Genomic DNA, 20,628 nt, shown 5'->3' with positions numbered 1-20,628 from the left:
TGCTGCAGCACTATTGAGTGATATCACGATAATCTTGTAGTTCTCCGTCTCTGCCGGCTGGCAGGGAGACATAACCCACTTTGCATGGGCAGGTACGGCAGGATAAGGAAGCGACTGATCTTCCAACCCAGGGAACAGAGGCAGAGGAGACAAAGGGGGCTCAGTTCTTGGCAGGGCAGATGTGCAGGAATGTGAAGGAAGATGCTGCTTGCTCTCTGGTTGGGAGCAGGGAGAGCAACATTTGATGCTTTCACACATCCCCAACCTCCCCCCCTTCATCAGCCCGTTCACAAACATGACAAGAGTCAGGCAGCTAAAACTAAGTCTGAAGTTTATTTTCTCTCCATAGACCACGGCATCATAAAAAAAAAAGATAAAATAAAATAAAAAGGTTACATGGTGATATGAAGAGGAGTTGGTTCGGTTTTTCCCCTTCTGTGTTGCTGTCCTCTCACAGGGCCCATCGCAAACAGCCCCCAAAACCAGGAAAGGTGCAAGCTGCCTTGGGTGAGCAGAATGTGGAAACGGGGCTGTCCCTTTCTGCACCGCACTCCTGCTAAGACAGTCCTGAGCGATACAAGGTTCATGGAAATTGTAGCCCCTGCCGGGCAGGGATGCCACGGAGCCCCCGCAGCTCCCCACCTCACCGCCGCCCTCCTCGATCCCGGGCCGTCGCGCTGCGGCTGGCGCTGCGGCTGTGACGCTTCGTGTCCCGGCGCTCCCGGTCTCGGCCCCGCTCCCGGCTCTGCTCCCGTCTCTTCTCCCGGTTACGTTCCCGCTCGGCCTCCTTCTCCCGTTCCTTGGCTCGCCCCTTGCGCTCCTCCTCCTCCTCCTGGTCCTCCTGTTCCTTGCGTCGCTTCTCTCGCTCTTTGGCCCGCTCTGCTCGCTCGGTTACCCTCCTGGCACTCTGCAGTGATTTGGGGGGAGGGGAGAAGAGAGAGAGACGTTAGGAGGGACAGCAGAGTTCAGTGGGCTCTCCGCCTGCTCACCAACACGTTCTGGAAGTGAAATGGGCGACCCGGTGAGGGGGCAGGGCTGGGAATGTGCCTGTGCACATTTTATAGACTCCCCGTCCCGTTTAGTTCAGGTCCCTGCAGAGCATCGGTGAATGCATGCGTCAGGGCTGGAGTCCGGCCAACGGGTGTTGCTGTTCTGCAATGGCTGAAACTGCCTCCCCCCCCCCGTTAGGGGAGCGAGACGAATGCCGCCTCCGCCGAGCAGCCACGCAGCAGCCTGCCTCTCACCTGCTCGTCGGTCAGGGGGAGCCAGTATATACAGGGGGCAGCCTTGGTCTTGCGGAAGAGGTCATCCAGGAGTTTGGCAGGAGGCTCCTCCAGGACTTTCTCTGCAGAGGGAAGAAACGCAGAGATCAGGTCTGGAAAAAGACAAATCTAGCCAGGGGCCGCGGCCCGTGCTGGAGAAGGGCTTCTGCTCACCTTTCTTCTCGCTTTTTCTTTCGCTCTTCTTGTCCTTGGACTTGGCGCGCTCCTTCCTGCGCCGGTCCCGGGACCGCGAGCGGGACCTTCCGCTCTCCCGGATCTTGTCGCGGTCCCACTCCCGCTCGGCACGGGTGCGCTCTCGCCGCTGCATCTCCCTTTCCCTCTCGGCCCATTGCTCCCGCACCGTCCTCTCCTGCTCCCGGTGCTCGGCCCGCAGCGAAGGGGCGTGGTGGTGCACGTGAGGAGGATGAGGCCCGTGCAGGCGCGCAGCTTCCTCCGGCTTCAGTTCCTGTGGCCGATTCACCAACAGACCTCGGTGGAAATCCAGCTGAAGCAGAGAGCAAGGCATCGGAAAAGCGTCCCAGCCGTATGCCCTCTGACCCCCGACCTCCCTCAGCAGTGCCACGTTCGGACCTGCCCCCCACCTCCCCCAGCAGCACTGACCCCAGAGACCTTATTACTTCTTGTGCCCCTTCATCGGGCTATTTGCTTTCTTACCTCATCTTGCTCTGCAAAGTCTGCAGAAAGAAACTTGGGGTTAGATTGTGGCCACTTGACCCCATGGAGAGCATTGCGGGTGGCAAGGGCTTCTTCCACCGTGGAATACTGTACAGGGAGAGAAATCACATGAGGGGAATAATGAAAAGTCACACCCTGGCCTGGGGTCACCAAACCTCCCTCTCAGATGCGATTCCAGCGCTTGGGAACCGCTAGGGCTTCCCGACAGGTCCCGGGCTGGCTGCCCTCCCCGTCCTCTTACCGTGACGTAGCAGTGGGATTTGATTTTATCAATCCAGAAGTTTTCTTCGACGAGAGTCCCCGTGCGGCTCAGCAGCTCCTTGAGCTGGCCCAGGGTGAAAGGTCGTACCTGAGGGAGAGAGTGAGGAGGTGGGCACTTGAGAGCGAGGTTCGGCATCTCATCAGCAAGCCAGCCCCAGTCCGAAAGCCCCCTCTATCCAACGGGGACAGCTCGGTCCTGCCAGCGCACCCACTCACCAGGTTGCAAATGTGAACGATGGGGGTAACTTTGCCGCGCGGTGGCGATGGGACCTTGCTGGTGCGCACGGGATCATCGATGGTGATAGACACCCCCGACTTCTGCCTGCTGATGGACCTGCGCAGCAATGTGTCGCTCAGCGTCACTGAGTGAAAGAGAAGAAAAGAACAAGAAACTCAGATTGAGTCAGGGAGAAAGCAGAAAGCACCGAGAAAATAAAAACGGGCCGCGGCCAGGAACCTTTCTTCACTTCCGGCTCCACGGGAGGAGGGGGCTCCGGCTCTACAACAACCACTTCTGGGGTCTGCGGCGCTGGCAGCGGCTCTTCCTCCTGCTCCTTCTCTTCCTCCTCCCCCTGCCCATTCTCCTGAGCTTCTGCTGGGACAACCTGGGAGACACATGCAGGGGAGAAGGTGAAACCTTGTCAACACCCACACACCCCGACCCTCTTCCACCCTGGGCGGTCTGACCCTCCCCCAGCTCCAGGCTGAACCCTCTCGGCCTCTCCCCCTGTCCCCTTTCCAAACCTGTGTGACTGTTCTGCAGATCTTCAGCCCCTTGTCGTGAGGGCTCTCCCCCCCGTTCCTCTCGCTCTCGTCCTCGGACATGTGCACTTCGTCCGCATGCAGATCCACCACTGCCTCCTGCCCTGCCAGTGGTTTAATGTCGGGGATAAGACTCTGCCACAAACAGAAAGAGGCTGTCAGCGTGCTGCCCCTGCTCTCCCGTCCCAGCGCCTCGGTGGTCCCAGCACACCCGCCAAACCCACCTTCAGCGACTCCGTGGTAATGCTGATCGAGGGTTTCTTCTGAGTGGTGGCTGTGCTGGCTCCCCAGCGCCGCTTGCGAGTGGGATGCCCTGCCTCACTGTCACTATTGCCCGCCGCTGTGCAGGCGCTTTGCTGGTTGGCTCCTTTGTTGGCAGCTGCATACACAAGTTTAGTAGCCAGTTAAAATGAAATGAGACAGATCCTACCTTTATTCTCTGATGTGTGAGCCTCACACCCCACTGCACTAGCGCCAGGAATCATCTCACAGCAGGATCCACATACCCCAGTACACTACTGCCTGCACTCACACTCCCAGCTCCTGACTGCAGCAAGATCCACACCCCACTGCCCTAGTGCCTGGATTCTCTCTTCCAGCCTCTGAGGTCAGTGAGATCCAAACACACAGTGCACTAGCGCCAGGAATCCTCACAGCAGGATCCACATACCCAGTACACTACTGCCTGCACTCACACTCCCAGCTCCTGACTGCAGCGAGATCCACACCCCACTGCCCTAGTGCCTGGATTCTCTCTTCCAGCCTCTGAGGTCAGTGAGATCCAAACACACAGTGCACTAGCGCCAGGAATCCTCACAGCAGGATCCACATACCCCAGTACACTACTGCCTGCACTCACACTCCCAGCTCCTGACTGCAGCGAGATCCACACCCCACTGCCCTAGTGCCTGGATTCCCACTCAGCCTCTGAGGATAGCGAGATCCTCACACCCATTGCATTAGCACTAGGATTCACTCTTCCAGTCCCTGAACACAGTGTGATCCATACCCCCCAGTGCACTAGCGTCAGAATTCACACTCCCAGCCCCTGAATGCAGTGTGATCCACACCCTGCTGCACTAGCACAGGAAATCATCTCACAGCATGATCCACACACCTCAGTACACTAGTGCCTCGATTCACACACTCAGCGTCTGAGGACAGAGATCCTCACACCCCACTGCATTAGCACCAGGATTCACTCTTTCAACCCTTGAACGCAGCATAATCCACACACCCCAGTGCACTATTGCCTGGACTCATGCTTTCAGCCTCTGAGGATAGCGAGATCCTCACACCCATTGCATTAGCACTAGGATTCACTCTTCCAGTCCCTGAACACAGTGTGATCCATACCCCCCAGTGCACTAGCGTCAGAATTCACACTCCCAGCCCCTGAATGCAGCGTGATCCACACCCTGCTACACTAGCACAAGGAATCATCTCACAGCATGATCCACACACCCCAGCGCACTAGTGCCAAGATTCACACTCCCAGTTCGTGAGCTCAACAGGATCCAGTCTCCCCCACTCCACTTCGCTAGCACCAAGATTCACTCTCACAGCATGATCCACACCCCCTAGTGCATTAGTGCCAGGATTCATACTCCCAGTGCTTGAGCACAGCGCGTTCCCTGTACATAGCCAGATCAGTCCAGACTCCTGGGTTTTGCCTCCCTTCTAGAAGATGGAGACAGAGAAATTTTCACAACCACCGGCACATAACCTGGTGTAGCACCCACAGCTCCTCAGTATTTCTCAGTCTCCAGCAGATGGAGGAGGTGCAAAATCTACAGTTCTGTACCTCATTAAAAAAAAATAAAAATAGGGAAAAAAGATTTCTTCCAAGAGGATTTCCCTCCTAGGAGGTTGGCAGGTCCTGGTGGGACCATCCCTCCTGGTTGTAGGGGCAGACGAGCAGAGTTTGGAGACCCACAATTGCTCCAACTGCCATGCCACAGGTTGAAAGCCGGTGGTTCAGTTCCCTCACCTCCTGGAGTTCAGGGAAAAAGCCTCTGCCAAGCTTCAGATAAGGCTGTCTCTTTTCTTCTATTGCCTTTGTGTCTTGCTGTTTATTATTGTAAAGTTTTGTTTGAAAAATAACAAAAATCAAACCTTGAAGCCTTATCTCTTTCTCCCCGGCGCCGGTGGTGCAGGGAGGCAGCTCGGGGGACTTCTCTTCTTGTTTTTAGCTCCTGGTGGTTTTTTTCCCTGTTTGGGACGGCCGCTGCTCCCGGTGCCTCTCAGCAGGGGAGGGCACGTCGGGAGGGTCTGCGGCAGCTTCCTCGATGAGTCGGCTTAGGGGGCCAAAAGCAGCACAGTGCGAGGCTGACGATCCGTTCCTACTGAGCGCAGGAACGGCGGCCATTTTGGAGACTTTTGTGGCTAAGTCTCAGCTTGCAGCGGGGGGGACGGGATCTCCCGCCTGCTCTTTCTTCACCCAGTTTAAGTCCCATAAAGGCCCGGGGGAGTCCGCGGAGGGCAGACGGGGGAGGACTCAGACCTTCTGGAGAAGGTTCTGAGAGTTTCTCTCCTTTTTCACCAGAATTTGTGATTTTAATGCATAAGGCTTTTCTGGCCTGCTAGGCCGTGGGGTGGCCCTCTCGCAAGCACAGGACAGTTGAATCCTCTTCCGGGACAAAATCAAAAGGTATAGTGACTCCTAAAGAGGAATCGGACCACAAGAATGTGGATCTGGTCATGGCGGGCTTCCGGGCTCTGGCCAAGACTTTTCCATTTCACAAGTCCATGAAACAGTTGGTGGTCAGGGAGTGGGATACTCCAGAGACTGGCCTTAAGGTGAGCCAGGCTATGGATAAGCTGTATCCGTTGCCTGAGGAAACTCTGCAGCTCCTGCAGGTCCCGAAGGTGGATGCCTCCTTCTTTGCGGTTACCAAGAAAATGATGAACCCAGTGGTGGGGACCGTGGCTCTGATGGATCTACAGGACAAAAAGCTAGAAGAGCACCTTAAGAAGATTTTTGAGGTATCGGCAGTGGGCATCCGGGCGGCTGTCTGCAGTAGTTTTGTGCTTCAGGTGGCTTTGTGGTGGGTGCAGCAGCTTCAGGAGAACAGATGCGGGCGGAGCATCTTGAGGCCGCAGTCGCTTACTGGCACGGATGTCTTATATGACGTTATTCGTAGTTCGTCCAGGACAATAACTACTTTGGTTGAGGAATTGGTCGGCTGATGTCTCCTCCAAAGCTCAGCTTGATGAGCTGCCATTCGAGGGCAAGCTCCTCTTCGGTGAAGACCTGGAGCAGCTGATAAAGCTTTTGGGTGAAAATAAGGTTCACAAATTGCCGGAAGACAAGCTCAAGGGATCTCTTCCAGTACGCTCTCGGTTTCATGGCTAAAGGCGTTTCTGGCATAGCAGAGCTCCAGCTACAGGACAGAGACAGGCCTCGGGGAGGTTGCAGTCCTGGAACCAGTCCTTACGGGCCCGTAGAGGTCATCAGCCAGGGTCCTGGCGGCAACAAGTCTACACAATGAAGTGAGGCTGGCCCACTCCTCTGTCCCGATGATAGGTTGCCTCATGCATTTTTACGAGGAGTGGGCCAAGACAACTTTGGACTGATGGGTCCTAAGCATGATAGAAAAAGGTTACGCTTTACAATTTGCTCGGCTGCTCAGGAGTCTCTACGAGGTCTCCCTACGGTTTGGCAAAAAAAAAAAAAAAAAAAAGAACTAGTCGTGCGAAACTCTCAAGCGCCTGCATATGTTAGGGGCCTTAGGTCCCGTTCCTCCACACAAGCAGGGGAGGGGACGTTATTCCATCTATTTTATGGTCCCCGAAAAAAGACAGCGCATGTCATCCAATTCTGGTCTTAAAGAAGGTGAATCTAGCTCTCAAAGTTCCGCGGTTTTGGATGGAAACTTTGCAGTCCATAATCATAATGGTATGGACAGGAGAGTTCCTGGTGTCCTTGGATCTGATGGAAAAGTATCTGCACATCTTGATCCGTTCGGACCATCAGAGATTTTTCAGGTTCATGATCCTAGGAGACCATTTTCAATTTTTCGCTCTCCGTTCAGTTTAGTGACAGCTCCACAGACCTTCACCAAGGTGATGATGCTGGTGGTGACAGCCCTCAGGAGGGAGGGCCTTCTGGTGCACCCATATCTGGATGATTGGCTGGTTCAGGTGAAGTTGCAGCACCTAAGCAGGCAAAGTCGCAGGACCTATGCAGGCAAGCTGTGGAGGTGGTGATGCGCCACTTGCAATCATTGGGTTGGGTAGTGAACCTATCCAAGAGCCAGCTTCTCCCCTCGCAAGTTTAGAATTTTCTAGGAGCATGTTTCGATACCCGAGTGGGGAAGGTTTTTCTACCAGAGGGGCATATGCTCAAGTTGCAGTCTCAAGTTTGGAGTCTCTTGAAGACCTAGGTCCCCAGAGTCTGGGATTACTTGCAAGTCCTTGCTCCATGGCATTTACCTTGGAACTTGTGCCCTGGGCGTTTGCTCCTATGAGACCACTTCAGCAGGTGTTACTATCCCGCTGGAATCCAGTATCGGAGCAGTTTCATCTTCCACTTACTGACTCAGCAAGGTCCAGTCTGTCTTGGTGGCTTTCACGCAGTCATCTGGGCTGTGGTGTGGACTTGGAGGTTCCACAGTGGATGGTAGTGACTATGGATGCCAGCCTCTTCAGCTGGAGAGCAGTGTGTGAGTCCCAGTCAGTCCAAGGGCAATGGTTGTCGGAGGAAGCGTTGTGGTCCATCAATCGTCTTGAGACAAGGGCGGTGCGGTTAGCCCTCCAGGAGTATTTACCTCTTTTACGTGGTTGCTCATCAGGATCCTGTCTGATAATGCAACAAAAGTAGCCTATATCAACCGCCAATGAGGGATCAAGAGTCGAGCAGTGGCTCAGGAAGCGGAAATGCTTATGTCTTGGGCAGAGCAGCATCTAGGAAGGATAGTGGCTTCACACATTGCGGGGTCCGACAATGTGCAAGCCAATTTTCTCAGTCATCAGCAATTAGATTCCGTGGAATGGGAGCTATCGGAAGAAGCAATAAGTCTCATTACTCACAGATGGGGTGTTCCTCATATGGATCCAATGGCAACCCAGCAGAATGCCAAAGCTCATCGATTCTTCAGTTGCAGGAGACAGCGAGGAGCGGAAGGGGTTGATGCCCTGGTTCTTCCTTGGCCAAGCAATGTTCTGATGTATGTGTGACTCCAGAATGGCCTCGAAGGCCTTATTTTATTTATTTATTTACATTTTTATTTAAATGTTTGATATACTGTCATTCCATGTGAGAGTCACTAGTTCATAACTGTTTACAGGTAAAACATTCTTAAATAAAATGAGTATTTCAAGGAGGAAAGACATTCATGGAAACGGAAGTAATACAAAAGGTAGACTTCTAACATAGAAACAGAGTGGGAATAAAGGGTTGGGGGGGGATATTGTTCAAGAATTATCTGAGTCATAGGGAACTGGGTGTATCAGTCAAGTAGAAGTCATTTTTGAATAGCCAAGTTTTTAAGTCGCTTTTGAATTTCTTTTTATCAGTTAGTGTTCAAAGTTCTGGCATGGAATTCCATAGTTTTGGGCTGGTGATTCAGATCACTATCTATAGGTAAGAGTTAGATGAGAGCCTCTTAAATTCAGAATTTTCTAGGAGGCCTTTGTTCTGTGATCTGAGAGTTCATCGGGGGATGTGAGGTTTAAATGTTATTCCTAGTAGATCGTTATTGTTTAGGTTAATGTTGTTCTTTGTAATAGTTAGAACTTTATAATATATTCCTGACTGAACAGGAAGCCAATGTAGAGTGTTGGACTCCGGACCTGGTCAATCTAGCGGTGGACGGTCCGTTGAGGCTGGGTCATCTTCCAAACCTGCTTCGTCAAGGTCCCGTATTTTTCGATTAGGCGGATCGCTTTTGTCTAGCGTCTTGGCTTTTGAGCGGCAACGTTTAAGGAAAAAGGGATATCCGGAAGATGTTATCACCACTTTTTGCAAGCTCATAAGTCCTCTACCTCTTTGGCTTATGCTAGTGTGTGAAGGGTTTTCAAGTCTTGGTGCGCTCATAAAGAAATTGACCCTCAGCGAGCCTCATTGTTGCAGCCTTTGGCTTTCTTGCAGAATGGTCTGGCTAAGGGTTTATAATTCAACTCCTTGAGAGTACAAGTCTCTGCCCTGGCCAGTTTTTGGGCAAAGTGCATGGGAGCCCCCTGGTGGCGCATCCGGATGTGGTGTGCTTTCTTAGGGGAGCAAAGCATTTGCGCTCTCCTACTCGTGTTGTTTGTGCGTCTTGGAGCCTTAATTTGGTCCTCAAGGACTTGTGTGCAGCACCGTTTGAGCCCCTTAGAAGGGCTACCATTAAAGATCTCACTTTGAAGGTGGTTTTCTCGGTGGCTATTTTTTTGGCCAGAAGAGTTTCGGAAATTTAAGCCTTGTTCTGCGGGAAGCCTTTCTTGCAGATCTTGGATTTGGGGGTCTCGTTGAGGACTGTTCTGTCTTTTCTGCCTAAGGTGGTTTCGGCATTCCACTTGAATCAATCAGTGGAGCTTCCGGGTTTTCAGAATATAGAGTCGGGTTCACCTCATGCTTCAGAATTAAGGTGTTTGGATGTCTGGCGTGCCTCATTGCGGTACTTGGAGGTGACCCAACAGTTTTAGGATGTCGGATCACCTCTTTGTGCGGCAAAAAAGGGTCAAAAAGCTTTGAAGGCCACAATTGCACGTTGGTTGAAGGAGTCTATTGGTTTCGCTTACATTTGTTGCGACTGTCCTGTCCCGGAGGGGTTAAGGGATAATTCAACTCAGTCCCAGGTGGTCTCCTGGGCAGAGTGTCAGCTAGTGTCTCCACAGGAGATTTGCCGAGCGGCAACTTGGAAGTCTTTGCATACCTTTGCCAGATACTATAGATTGGATGTCCAAGCTCCAGAAGTTGCTGGTTTCGGAGAGGGCGTCTTTCGAGCGGGACTCTCACAGTCCCATCCTGGTTAGGGAAGCTTTAGTACATCCCAGGAGTCTGGACTGATCTGGGTACGTACAGGGAAAGGAAAATTGGTTCGTACCTGCTAATTTTCGTTCCTGTAGTACCACAGATCAGTCCAGAGTCCCAACCTGAAGTGTGTGCGCATTTGAGAGTCCGCTCGTTCTGTCTGGTCTTTTTGTTATCTGAAGAATGCACAGGTTATTTTTCTCTTGCCTTAAATTTGTATCATTGTTAACAGTTTGATTCTCCTTTCCTCTGCTCGTTCAGGGGATATTGTATTCATAATTTGATTGAAATTGTTTTTTCAGTATCAGCTTGGGTACATAGTAATACTGAGGGACTGCAGGGGCTAAGCCAGGTTGTGTGTCAGTGGCTGCGAAACTTTCGCTGTCTCCATCTGCTGGAAGGAAGCAAAAACCCAGGAGTCTGGACTGATCTGTGGTACTACAGGAACGAAAATTAGCTGGTAAGAACCAATTTTACTATCCTTACACACCACTGCACTGTTATAATTTATTTATTTATTTATAGATTTTTATATACCGGTGTTCCTGTATTAAAATACAGGAACACCGGTATATAAAAATATATTTATTTCCTGTATAAAAATTTCCTGTATAAAATACCGGTGTTCCTGTATTAAAATACAGATCACATCGGTTTACATTGAAACATAAAAATTACGCCAAGAGGCGTAATGCAGACCTTTAGCCTCTGAGTGGGTTTTCTTAGCTATTTGAAGGATTACTTACAAACCACGGAGATCTTCCTTTTTAAAGCCTTCAGGGTGGTACTCTGTAAGAGAGGAGAAAGGGAAAGAAAAATATACAGCCCACAGTGCGGGCACAAGGTCAGCCACTGTAATTGACTCACTGTGAGTAAGAGACATAGGAAGAGAAACTAGCAGAGAACAGATTTCAAACAAAAGCTTTTCATTCATTCTAAATATGGTCCCCTATCTAAAAATGATTTTTTGAAAATGGGGAATCAGCCTGTCACGGGATGCTCAGGCTTCTGCCCTAGGCTGGGCCTGAACACCAGTAGTGAGAACCTCCATGTTAAAGGTGAGACCGCACCTGGAATACTGTGTACAATTCTGGTCGCCGCATCTCAAAAAAGATATAATTGCGATGGAGAAGGTACAGAGAAGGGCGACCAAAATGATAAGGGGAATGGAACAGCTCCCCTATGAGGAAAGACTAAAGAGGTTAGGACTTTTCAGCTTGGAGAAGAGACGGCTGAGGGGGGATATGATAGAAGTGTTTAAAATCATGAGAGGTCTAGAACGGGTAGATGTGACTCGGTTATTTACTCTTTCATATAATAGAAGGACTAGGGGGCATTCCATGAAGTTAGCATGGGGCACATTTAAAACTAATCAGAGAAAGTTCTTTTTCACTCAACGCACAATTAAACTCTGGAATTTGTTGCCAGAGGATGTGGTTAGTGCAGTTAATGTAGCTGGGTTTAAAAAAGGATTGGATAAGTTCTTGGAGGAGAAGTCCATTACCTGCTATTAATTAAGTTGACTTTAGAAAATAGCCACTGCTATTACTAGCAACGGTTACATGGGATAGACTTAGTTTTTGGGTACTTGCCAGGTTCTTATGGCCTGGATTGGCCACTGTTGGAAACAGGATGCTGGGCTTGATGGACCCTTGGTCTGACCCAGTATGGCATGTTCTTAAAGTCTCCCTCCACTCTGTCTCTCAGGCCCTGTGGAGCAGCTCATGTGTACAGCGGGACCCCACAACTCAGACATTCCCAAAGAAACAAGGTGGGCGTATAAGCAGATTTAGACAGCTAAGCGCAGATGTCCGGGTTTGGAGGCAGGGATACTGAAATTAAATGCACTTGGCTGATATTCAAGGTAAGACAGCCCATATCTTACCATGCCAGGTAGATAAGTTATTCACATGAAGCTTTGGTCACCCGATACCGAATGAAAACCTGTCCTCTTTGTATTTATACAATTTAGGTAGCCCAGCATTCTACTTAGAGGCCCAGCTGTATCTTTGTAAATCTATGAGTATAAAGACTGCCTATGTCTGGGGACGTTACATCCATTTAATGCCTATGAAGTAATAGGGTCAAGCTCTGCCTAAGGGCATTTTATCCAGCTAATGTCATAAAGTGACAATGTCAGGCTCCCTCTGTGCCCGGGAGTGTTATTCCCATCTAATGCCTGTGAAGTGACAATGTCAGGCTCCCTCTGTGCCCGGGAGTGTTATACCCATCTAATGCCTGTGAAGTGACAATGTCAGGCTCCCTCTGTGCCCAGGGGTGTTATACCCATCTAATGCCTGTGAAGTGACAATGTCAGGCTCCCTCTGTGCCCGGGAGTGTTATACCCATCTAACGCCTGTGAAGTGACAATGTCAGGCTCCCTCTGTGCCCGGGAGTGTTATTCCCATCTAACGCCTGTGAAGTGACAATGTCAGGCTCCCTCTGTGCCCGGGAGTGTTATACCCATCTAATGCCTGTGAAGTGACAATGTCAGGCTCCCTCTGTGCCCGGGAGTGTTATACCCATCTAACGCCTGTGAAGTGACAATGTCAGGCTCCCTCTGTGCCCGGGAGTGTTATACCCATCTAATGCCTGTGAAGTGACAATGTCAGGCTCCCTCTGTGCCCGGGAGTGTTATACCCATCTAATGCCTGTGAAGTGACAATGCCCATCTAACGCCTGTGAAGTGACAATGTCAGGCTCCCTCTGTGCCCGGGAGTGTTATTCCCATCTAATGCCTGTGAAGTGACAATGCCCATCTAATGCCTGTGAAGTGACAATGTCAAGCTCCCTCTGTGCCCGGGAGTGTTATACCCATCTAATGCCTGTGAAGTGACAATGTCAGGCTCCCTCTGTGCCCGGGAGTGTTATACCCATCTAATGCCTGTGAAGTGACAATGTCAAGCTCCCTCTGTGCCGGGGAGTGTTACACCCATCTAATGCCTGTGAAGTGACAATGTCAGGCTCCCTCTGTGCCCGGGAGTGTTATACCCATCTAACGCCTGTGAAGTGACAATGTCAGGCTCCCTCTGTGCCCGGGAGTGTTATACCCATCTAATGCCTGTGAAGTGACAATGTCAAGCTCCCTCTGTGCCCGGGAGTGTTACACCCATCTAATGCCTGTGAAGTGACAATGTCAGGCTCCCTCTGTGCCCGGGAGTGTTATACCCATCTAATGCCTGTGAAGTGACAATGTCAGGCTCCCTCTGTGCCCAGGAGTGTTACACCCATCTAATGCCTGTGAAGTGACAATGTCAGGCTCCCTCTGTGCCCGGGAGTGTTATACCCATCTAATGCCTGTGAAGTGACAATGTCAGGCTCCCTCTGTGCCCGGGAGTGTTATACCCATCTAATGCCTGTGAAGTGACAATGTCAGGCTCCCTCTGTGCCCAGGAGTGTTATACCCATCTAATGCCAGTGAAGTGACAATGTCAGGCTCCCTCTGTGCCCGGGAGTGTTATACCCATCTAACGCCTGTGAAGTGACAATGTCAGGCTCCCTCTGTGCCCAGGAGTGTTATACCCATCTAATGCCTGTGAAGTGACAATGTCAGGCTCCCTCTGTGCCCAGGAGTGTTATACCCATCTAATGCCTGTGAAGTGACAATGTCAGGCTCCCTCTGTGCCCGGGAGTGTTATTCCCATCTAACGCCTGTGAAGTGACAATGTCAGGCTCCCTCTGTGCCCGGGAGTGTTATACCCATCTAATGCCTGTGAAGTGACAATGTCAGGCTCCCTCTGTGCCCGGGAGTGTTATACCCATCTAACGCCTGTGAAGTGACAATGTCAGGCTCCCTCTGTGCCCGGGAGTGTTATACCCATCTAACGCCTGTGAAGTGACAATGTCAGGCTCCCTCTGTGCCCAGGGGTGTTACACCCATCTAATGCCTGTGAAGTGACAATGTCAGGCTCCCTCTGTGCCCGGGAGTGTTATACCCATCTAATGCCTGTGAAGTGACAATGTCAGGCTCCCTCTGTGCCCGGGAGTGTTATACCCATCTAATGCCTGTGAAGTGACAATGTCAGGCTCCCTCTGTGCCCGGGAGTGTTATACCCATCTAATGCCTGTGAAGTGACAATGTCAAGCTCCCTCTGTGCCCGGGAGTGTTATACCCATCTAATGCCTGTGAAGTGACAATGTCAGGCTCCCTCTGTGCCCGGGAGTGTTATACCCATCTAATGCCTGTGAAGTGACAATGTCAGGCTCCCTCTGTGCCCAGGAGTGTTATACCCATCTAATGCCTGTGAAGTGACAATGTCAGGCTCCCTCTGTGCCCGGGAGTGTTATACCCATCTAATGCCTGTGAAGTGACAATGTCAGGCTCCCTCTGTGCCCGGGAGTGTTATACCCATCTAATGCCTGTGAAGTGACAATGTCAGGCTCCCTCTGTGCCCGGGAGTGTTATACCCATCTAATGCCAGTGAAGTGACAATGTCAGGCTCCCTCTGTGCCCGGGAGTGTTATACCCATCTAACGCCTGTGAAGTGACAATGTCAGGCTCCCTCTGTGCCCAGGAGTGTTATACCCATCTAACGCCTGTGAAGTGACAATGTCAGGCTCCCTCTGTGCCGGGAGTGTTATACCCATCTAATGCCTGTGAAGTGACAATGTCAGGCTCCCTCTGTGCCCGGGAGTGTTATACCCATCTAACGCCTGTGAAGTGACAATGTCAGGCTCCCTCTGTGCCCGGGAGTGTTATACCCATCTAACGCCTGTGAAGTGACAATGTCAGGCTCCCTCTGTGCCCAGGGGTGTTACACCCATCTAATGCCTGTGAAGTGACAATGTCAGGCTCCCTCTGTGCCCGGGAGTGTTATACCCATCTAATGCCTGTGAAGTGACAATGTCAGGCTCCCTCTGTGCCCGGGAGTGTTATACCCATCTAACGTCTGTGAAGTGACAATGTCAGGCTCCCTCTGTGCCCGGGAGTGTTATAACCATCTAATGCCTGTGAAGTGACAATGTCAGGCTCCCTCTGTGCCCAGGGGTGTTATACCCATCTAATGCCTGTGAAGTGACAATGTCAGGCTCCCTCTGTGCCCGGGAGTGTTATACCCATCTAATGCCTGTGAAGTGACAATGTCAGGCTCCCTCTGTGCCTGGGAGTTTTATACCCATCTAATGCCTGTGAAGTGACAATGTCAGGCTCCCTCTGTGCCCGGGAGTGTTATACCCATCTAATGCCTGTGAAGTGACAATGTCAGGCTCCCTCTGTGCCCGGGAGTGTTATACCCATCTAACGCCTGTGAAGTGACAATGTCAGGCTCCCTCTGTGCCCAGGGGTGTTATACCCATCTAATGCCTGTGAAGTGACAATGTCAGGCTCCCTCTGTGCCCAGGGGTGTTATACCCATCTAATGCCTGTGAAGTGACAATGTCAGGCTCCCTCTGTGCCTGGGAGTGTTATACCCATCTAATGCCTGTGAAGTGACAATGTCAGGCTCCCTCTGTGCCCAGGGGTGTTACAACCACCTAATTCTATCAGTAAGTCTGCAAATAATCAACTTAAGCCTCTAATGGGGCAACCACTATAACCAATTTTTCCATATCAGAAATAATAATACGCTGATATTAAGCAAGAGACATCACATATGTGGGGCAGTCTACAGACTGGCGCAATGTGTGCGCACATGAGGGGGGTCTCTGTGGCAGCCCTGGGTTGCAATGCTGAAGCAGTACATCTGTCTATGTCTCGGACACAGAGTTGGGTCTCCTTGCTGGATAGGAAATAGGCTTATGCATGCATGAGGTGCATGTGTGTGACATGCATACGTGAGGGCAGGCGTGGGCATGTGGGTAATGGAAGGTGTGCATGGGGGGAAGGGACGAGTATTAGGTGTCATGTGGCTAGGAGTACGCGCAGGATGGCACAGGATGCGTGTCCATACCTGCACAGGATGGTATGTGGCAGGGGCTTGTCCACATGTACACAGGGTGGTACAGGATGCGTGTCCTCGCGTGCATAGGGTGGCACCAGATTGTGTGGCAGGGGCATGTCCTCGCGTGCATAGGTTGGCACCGGATACGTGTCCTCGCGTGCATAGGATGGCACCAGATTGTGTGGCAGGGGCATGTCCTCGCATGCATAGGTTGGCACCGGATGCGTGTCCTCGCGTGCATAGGGTGGCACCAGATTGTGTGGCAGGGGCAAGTCCTCGCGTGCATAGGGTGGCACCAGATTGTGTGGCAGGGGCATGTCCTCGCGTGCTTAGGGTGGCACCGGATGCGTGTCCTCGCGTGCATAGGGTGGCACCGGATTGTGTGGCAGGGGCATGTCCTCGCGTGCATAGGTTGGCACCAGATTGTGTGGCAGGGTCATGTCCTCGCGTGCATAGGGTGGCACCAGATTATGTGGCAGGGGCATGTCCTCGCATGCATAGGTTGGCACCGGATGCGTGTCCTCGCGTGCATAGGGTGGCACCAGATTGTGTGGCAGGGGCAAGTCCTCGCGTGCATAGGGTGGCACCAGATTGTGTGGCAGGGGCATGTCCTCGCGTGCTTAGGGTGGCACCAGATTGTGTGGCGGGGCATGTCCTCGCATGCATAGGTTGGCACCGGATTGTGTGGCAGGGGCATGTCCTCGCGTGCATAGGGTGGCACCAGATTGTGTGGCAGGGGCATGTCCTCGCATGCATAGGTTGGCACCGGATGCGTGTCCTCGCGTGCATAGGGTGGCACCAGATTGTGTGGCAGGGGCAAGTCCTCGCGTGCATAGGGTGGCACCAGATTGTGTGGCAGGGGCATGTCCTCGCGTGCTTAGGGTGGCACCAGATTGTGTGGCAGGGGCATGTCCTCGCATGCATAGGTTGGCACCGGATTGTGTGGCAGGGGCATGTCCTCGCGTGCATAGGGTGGCACCAGATTATGTGGCAGGGGCATGTCCTCGCATGCATAGGTTGGCACCGGATGCGTGTCCTCGCGTGCATAGGGTGGCACCAGATTGTGTGGCAGGGGCATGTCCTCGCGTGCTTAGGGTGGCACCAGATTGTGTGGCAGGGGCATGTCCTCGCGTGCATAGGGTGGTAGCAGATGCGTGTGTTGGGGATGCGTCCTCACATTCACAGGGTCAGGCTCGTGCATGTGAGGCAGTGTTAGTTGTGCGTGCACGAGGTGGAGGTGGCACCGGATGCGTGTCCTCGCGTGCATAGGGTGGCACCAGATTGTGTGGCAGGGGCATGTCCTCGCGTGCATAGGGTGGCACCAGATTGTGTGGCGGGGCATGTCCTCGCATGCATAGGTTGGCACCGGATGCGTGTCCTCGCGTGCATAGGGTGGCACCGGATTGTGTGGCAGGGGCATGTCCTCGCGTGCATAGGTTGGCACCGGGTTGTGTGGCAGGGGCATGTCCTCGCGTGTATAGGTTGGCACCGGATTGTGTGGCAGGGGCATGTCCTCGCGTGCATAGGGTGGCACCAGATGCGTGTGTTGGGGATGCATCCTCACATTCACAGGGTCAGGCTCGTGCATGTGGCAGGGATGTGAGGCAGTGTTAGTTGTGCGTGCACGAGGTGGAGGTGGCACTGAATGCGTGAATTTGAGGCCGTGGAGATGGGTGCATGTGTCTGTGTGGGATGGCAGTGGATTAGTGTGGCGGGGGTGCATGCATGCGAGGCAGTGGGGTGTCTTACTTGCAGGCAAACAAACAATAAAACATTAACAGCAGAGAAAGTGCTAAATGAAAGAAGAAGAAACAGAGAAAGAATGACAAAGGTTCCGGATACCCTCTGACACCGGGTCTTCCGCTCGCCCCATCGCACCTCAGTGTGTGCTGTATCTAGGCAACAGCTGGTCCAATCAGAGACAGCCCTCACTGCTAGATGGGCTTGTGTGGTGGGGTTGGGTTGGGTTGGGTGGTGTATTTGGTGTTTTGTGGCACTCAGTCCATGGCGAGCGTGGAATTTGGCCGGGTGCTGGAGGGCATCTGATGCTAGCGGCAGACAACAGGGCAAGCAAGGCCTCAATTCGCCAGCACAGGGAAGCAATGACAGCAGTCCATGGCCAGCGGCGGATGAGCTGAGCGCATTCAGAACAGTTCATTGGGGAGTGGAGGTAACAGCAGCGGCCTTCGAGAGCACAAGAGGTCCAGAACAGCATCACGCTTTGGTGGTTTTGGCGTTGGCAGTGGACCAGGTAGTGACAGATGCACTCAGCACAGTTCTTACAGTTGAAATGTGGTGGCAATCCCAAGATTTTCATGAGTCCATGGTGAAGGAAGGAAGGAAGGAAGTGCGTTGGCTCAGGTCAGGAAAGTCAGGGAGGTGGGGGGAGCCTCTGGCCATCAGCTGGTAAGGAAAGGTGGTCGCTCCCCGTTTTTAAAGTCCTTGTTGACGACTCGGGGAGCCCCCGCCCCCCTACATTACAGTCCATGGTGGCAGCTCCTCTCTATCTGCCAGCTCTCGCTCCAGAATGGCTTCCTCACACTTCCCCTCCTCGCACTCAGCTTCTCGTCACCATTCTTTGGTTCAGGTCACGGACGGGAAGGGAACGGTGCTTCCACCTCGGCTTTCTTTTCTATTACCTTTTCCTCCCGGCCGGGAAGCGTTGGGAGAAGCTGAGCCGCCAGCAGTGTCCGAGGCGTCGCTTCCTTCTTGCTCACCAGTCTCTCTCTGCCGATGAGCGCCAGCAGGAGATGCGGCTGCATCCCTGCCATCCCGACGGGGTTTGGAGCTCAGGGAATCTCTGCAGATTTCTTTTATCCTTTGCAAAATGTTCTAGAGTGGGGATTCAAAGTTCCCCGGGCCTGTCTGTGATGGGGAAACCCCACATTGTCCCAGGCCTGCCGGGTAACGTTCTCCGGCCACGGTCACAAAGTCCTTGAGCTTTTAGCTCCTCTCGATGGCTCTGGTGTGTAGAGAGGGGTGCCTGGCTTTGGCTGCTTCTGGCACACCCTCTTCCCTCTCGCTCGCATCTCTCTTTCCACATTGAGCAGATAATAGCGGTGGCCATGCCCACCCTTGGGCCTGCGCAGTTAAACTCGGCTCTGATTGGGCAGCCCTGGGTCACGGTAGTAGGAAGTCCGCCAGGAATTGGAGCAGGATGGTGCCTTTGGGGCGTGTTTACAGGTGTCTAACATGGGAGGAATAGCACACACAAATTGCAGCTCGTGGAAAAAGGGGACATGAGAGCGGGAGGAAGCACCTTGTTAGACTGCCCGCCCCTCCCTCCCTCCCATCCCCACAGGTCCCCTGGTACTTCTAAACTGCTGCGGATGTAGGAGAGGGGCCCTGACACTCCCACCCTGCCCCTCCTGCGGCTCCCAGCCCAGAATTACAAGGGAAGCGGAGGCAGTGGCCGGCGACCGGATTAGGAGGCGGGGGGGAGGTGGGCTCACAGGCCCCCCGCACTGCAGTAACTGCGTGTGGCCAGGGGAGGGAGCAGGTCTGTCCCGAGAGTCGCAGAACGGCAAACCTTCCCAGCAAGACTCTTGCTGTGGGGAGTCACAATCTTAAAGACACCCTCCCGTGCTAACATCTTTCTGTTCTACGCCTGCCACCATCCAGGCTCTGGCGGGGATCCTTTGCTGGCTCTCAGACTGTGGGGATGCTGGCACCTGCCCCCAGGTGAGTGGCGCTAGCCTCTGTGAGAGAGGCACTGCCTCCATCTGCCCTGGGAAAGAAGTGGGCGACCTGCCCTGGCCTGGTGGGAGGCTGACAGGAGGGTGCGCCTTCACTGGCCCACACCTGCTATGCCCAGATCAGGCCATCCAATGCCAATCCCTCTAAAACTGGAAAATATAGAAGGGAACTGTTTTTACGACTCCCATTTTGTAGCAGTGTTGAACCATCCCATCTGTCAATCAGTTTGGGGCCAGGTTTTTAAAAAGGAAAACTGCTTCTTCCCTGCTAATCTTCGTTCCTGCTGTACCACAGATCAGTCCAGACTCCTGGGTTTTGCCTCCCTGCCAGCAGATGGAGACAGAGAAAGTTTTACTGTCGCTGCCACTTAACCACGTGTGCCACCTGCAGCTCCTCAGTATTGAACTGTATCAAAGCTTAAGAAAGAAACTTCAAAAAAACTTCCAAACATCAACTACTCTTAACTTGTATACGTTTTCAAGTTCTCTGTTTTCTCTTTTTAAACAGCCTGCATTATATACAGCTAGAAAATAGACTAATTGGACGACTCTACTCCTCCACAAATCGGGCGGGGTCTGGACTGATCTGTGGTACTACAGGAATGAAAATTAGCAGATAAGAGCCAATGTTCCTTTCCCTGTACGTACCCAGATCAGTCCAGACTCCTGGGGTGTACCAAAGCTCCCTACATCGGGTGGGACGTGGAGAGTCCCGCTCGTAGAACACTCTCGCTGAAGGATGGATCACCCACATCCAGACGATAATGCCTCGCTAAGGTATGCAACAACTTCCAAGTCACCGTCTTGCAAATCTCTTGCAGAGAAACTAACTGGGCCTCCGCCCACAAAGCAGCTTGAGAGCGCGTCGAATGAGCACATAACCCCTTAGGAACCGGTCAACCCTTGCACATGTAGGCCAACCCAATAGCTTCCTTCAGCCATCATGCAATGGTAGCCTTCGAAGCCTGAAGACCTTGCCTCGGACCACTCCAGAGGACAAAATACGGTCCGACCTTTGAAAATCATTAGTTACCTTCAGATACCTTAACACCACCTGCGGACATCCAACAACCTAAGCTCCCTCACGTGAGGAGCAGAAGCATCCACCTCTGGAAAAG

The 20,628-nt window shown here is 52.5% G+C and overlaps 1 protein-coding gene across 1 annotated transcript in view; it reads right to left on the bottom strand.

Moving 5' to 3' along the window:
- Window positions 1–314: 314 nt before the first annotated feature.
- Window positions 315–20,628, bottom strand: part of ACIN1 (apoptotic chromatin condensation inducer 1) — an 81,848-nt gene continuing 61,534 nt past the window's right edge. The window contains exons 9-18 of the mRNA XM_029581417.1: window positions 10,683–10,725; window positions 3,206–3,360; window positions 2,964–3,116; window positions 2,677–2,824; window positions 2,436–2,581; window positions 2,200–2,307; window positions 1,938–2,045; window positions 1,437–1,767; window positions 1,245–1,345; window positions 315–907 (exon numbers count right to left, since the gene is read on the bottom strand). Coding sequence (XP_029437277.1) covers window positions 644–907; window positions 1,245–1,345; window positions 1,437–1,767; window positions 1,938–2,045; window positions 2,200–2,307; window positions 2,436–2,581; window positions 2,677–2,824; window positions 2,964–3,116; window positions 3,206–3,360; window positions 10,683–10,725 — 1,557 coding nt within the window. The 3' untranslated portion in view covers window positions 315–643. The remainder of the gene's footprint in view (window positions 908–1,244; window positions 1,346–1,436; window positions 1,768–1,937; window positions 2,046–2,199; window positions 2,308–2,435; window positions 2,582–2,676; window positions 2,825–2,963; window positions 3,117–3,205; window positions 3,361–10,682; window positions 10,726–20,628) is intronic.

This window comes from Rhinatrema bivittatum, chromosome 16, assembly GCF_901001135.1.
Source record: "Rhinatrema bivittatum chromosome 16, aRhiBiv1.1, whole genome shotgun sequence".
Lineage (NCBI taxonomy): Eukaryota > Metazoa > Chordata > Amphibia > Gymnophiona > Rhinatrematidae > Rhinatrema > Rhinatrema bivittatum.
This window is presented reverse-complemented; position numbering and strand designations above follow the sequence as displayed.